Source organism: Dipteris shenzhenensis, chromosome 6 (genome assembly GCF_047967505.1).
Source record: "Dipteris shenzhenensis isolate YYH24624 ecotype China chromosome 6, Dip_SZ_1.0, whole genome shotgun sequence".
NCBI lineage: Eukaryota > Viridiplantae > Streptophyta > Polypodiopsida > Gleicheniales > Dipteridaceae > Dipteris > Dipteris shenzhenensis.
The window spans coordinates 46,448,513-46,451,052 of NC_141601.1; the positions used below are offsets into that span (position 1 = coordinate 46,448,513).

At 47.1% G+C, this 2,540-nt stretch overlaps 1 protein-coding gene across 1 annotated transcript; it reads right to left on the reverse strand.

Annotated features, from left to right (window-relative positions):
• Positions 1 to 567: 567 nt before the first annotated feature.
• LOC147901238 (aureusidin synthase-like) lies at positions 568 to 2,158 on the reverse strand. Its single transcript, XM_087376325.1, has one exon. It carries the CDS (start codon positions 2,070 to 2,072, stop codon positions 582 to 584), a length of 1,491 nt encoding a protein of 496 aa, XP_087232451.1. The 5' UTR covers positions 2,073 to 2,158; the 3' UTR covers positions 568 to 581.
• Positions 2,159 to 2,540: the final 382 nt, after the last annotated feature.

Genomic DNA, 2,540 nt, shown 5'->3' on the forward strand with positions numbered 1-2,540 from the left:
TCACTAAAAAAACAAGGTGAATGATAATAAATCATTCATAAGGCCTGTCGGAGATCCAAATAGTGAAAGAGGGCGGAGATGATGAATTGAAAGGGATGAGGAAGAGAGAGAGAGAGAGAGAGAGAGAGAGAGAGAGAGAGAGGCCCTGAAAATGTGGAGGAGCAAAATAGCAAGTAAAAATCGTGATTTAAAAAAAAAAAGGCCATTTTCACCTTCGCCTGCACCCGTGGCAAGCCAAAAAGTGAAACATGATGGCTAGAAAGGGGAAAGAGAGGAAAAATGCAAATGCAAATGCAAATTCAAATTTAAATGCAAACAAAAAAAGAGTGTATAAAAGTAAATAAATAAATAGGTATTTTCGCTTTTACTGAGTGTTGCCTTCACTAAGGCCTCCTTGTGTGGCAGGCCAAAAAGTGTGTGTGTATGTGTGTGTGTGTGTCTCTGTGTGAGGCCAAAAAGTGTGTGTGTATGTGAGAGAGAGAGAGAGAGAGAGAGAGAGAGATGCATCGTGTGGCAACTTGAGATATCACAGCATTTATTAAATGATTTACAAATTTCTTGCTTGCATCCATAGCGGCCAATCAGATAGCTGAAACTTCGGAGATTTTCATTGCCGCCTTTTCAAACGGTTCATATGCGATCTGGAAACTGGATATAGAAACAGGAACGCCTATACCCGAACTTAAGCCTCTCGGCACTATCGTCACTACTATATTCTTTTCTCTTGTCAATTCTAAATCCCTTACACTGCGACTGATGTCGTAGGCCTCAGATGTCTCGTTCACTCCCATGAAAAACTGTGGTATCGTTGTGAAGAAACCCACGAACTCTAGGCAGCCCGTCGTCGTGGACGTGTTCGCGGTAGGAAGATTGACGTAAATGTCGAAATTAACAGGTTGTCCCTCCTCCCACTGGATTCGCCCGAGCACCAAATCTTCAACTGGCCATGTCGTTGCCTGTTGTGGATCTCTCTGGAGAATGACAGAACAAGGGGCAAGTATAAGTGCGCCCGGCGTGCACAGGGCATCCTTTCGCGGTGGCTTTGCGACACCATTGCTGAGTCTCACAGGAATGGCGTTCATCCAAAGATTCTCCACCTCCTCATACATGTAACCCAGCTTTGTAGTGTCAAAGGAATCTCTGACTTTCACGCTCACCAGTCGAGCATTCTCGTCGTAGAAAGCAAATTCGGAGTCGAGATAGTCTGGATCGTCGATGTCCACGTTCCCTTCGATGCTCTTCCAGACCTCCCAAAGCCTGTCAATGTTCGCGTGATGAGTGTAAAACATGGGATCGCGTGCAGCGGCGTACAAGGCACCCATATCCTTCCACCCTACTTGGGACCGGCTTCCAGACCAGAGATGTATCGTGGCATGCGGCCTTTGCTCTACGGTTCCAAATCCAGGTCGCGGACTATCACCTCGTGTGTATGGCATACCGAAGAATTTTTGTTGCTTGGAGGCACCTCTTATCATGGACCAGTAAATGGCATTGGCATTTGCTTCGACCTGTTGCTCAGGAGTGCGTAAATCTGTGTCGTAGCTGTAGTCGATCGCTACCACAGAAGGAGGCTGGTGCAGAGCGTCTCTTAAAGGATCGACTAGATCCGGAACATCCGTGAAAAGCCAGGGGATTGTGCTTCCGTTGGGATGGTCGTAGTTCCAGAAACTCAGAGAAAAAGTTTCATCCCCTAGTAGGGTGGCCAAGATCCGCTCGTGGAAGTAGAGATACCAGCGATGGAAGGAGAAGAAAAGCCACGATCCGTGCACTTGGAACAATTCAGTGGAGTTGAGCTGGGTGTAGACAGTGTTGCAGTAAGCACAGTGGATGTTGGCTTGCTGAGCAAAGGAGCGAGGATCTTCGGGAGGAAGGTCTCGCATGAGGTTGTAAGCTCGGGAAAGCTTGTGGGCATATGCTGGGTCAACAGCGTGAGAAGGACGTCGGATTTTGAGGAAGGCAGGAGGGGTGAGGTTGAGGTAGAAGGGGGTGGGAGGTGAGGAGGAGGGAGGGGCACAGCAGTCGAAGGGAGTTTCTGCAGAGGGGAGATCGGAGGGGAGAAGGCAACTACTCATGTTGGGAGCGACGGGAGCTGTGAAGGTGGGTACTATGAACCTATGGAGGAGGAGAAGGAGGATGATGTTGAAGGGAAGAGACTCCATAGGAGCCATGGAAGAAGCAAACTGTGTAAATTCGTAGGCAATTACACTATTATGGGACCTTCCTTCCCTCCAAAGTTATGTCACGTACAGCCTCGGATCCTTATCGTGCTAGTGGGCTTAATAGTGTTCACCAAAACCTAGGTTTCAAGTCAAGTGAATTGTTAAATTCAGGAAAAAACCTTAAAATTGTAGAAGAGAAGGTTTTCGAATTTGTAATTTTAAGGCCATTTTAATGCAACATGCACGTTGCACGTTGCTGCCGGATATAGAGAGAGAGAGCTCTCCTTTTGGCACATGCATTGATTCGTTCTTAAATTGCTAATCAATTAACCTTGCATACTTGGATTGGAACCCGTGCTTTGTTGCAAGAGAGAGAGAGAG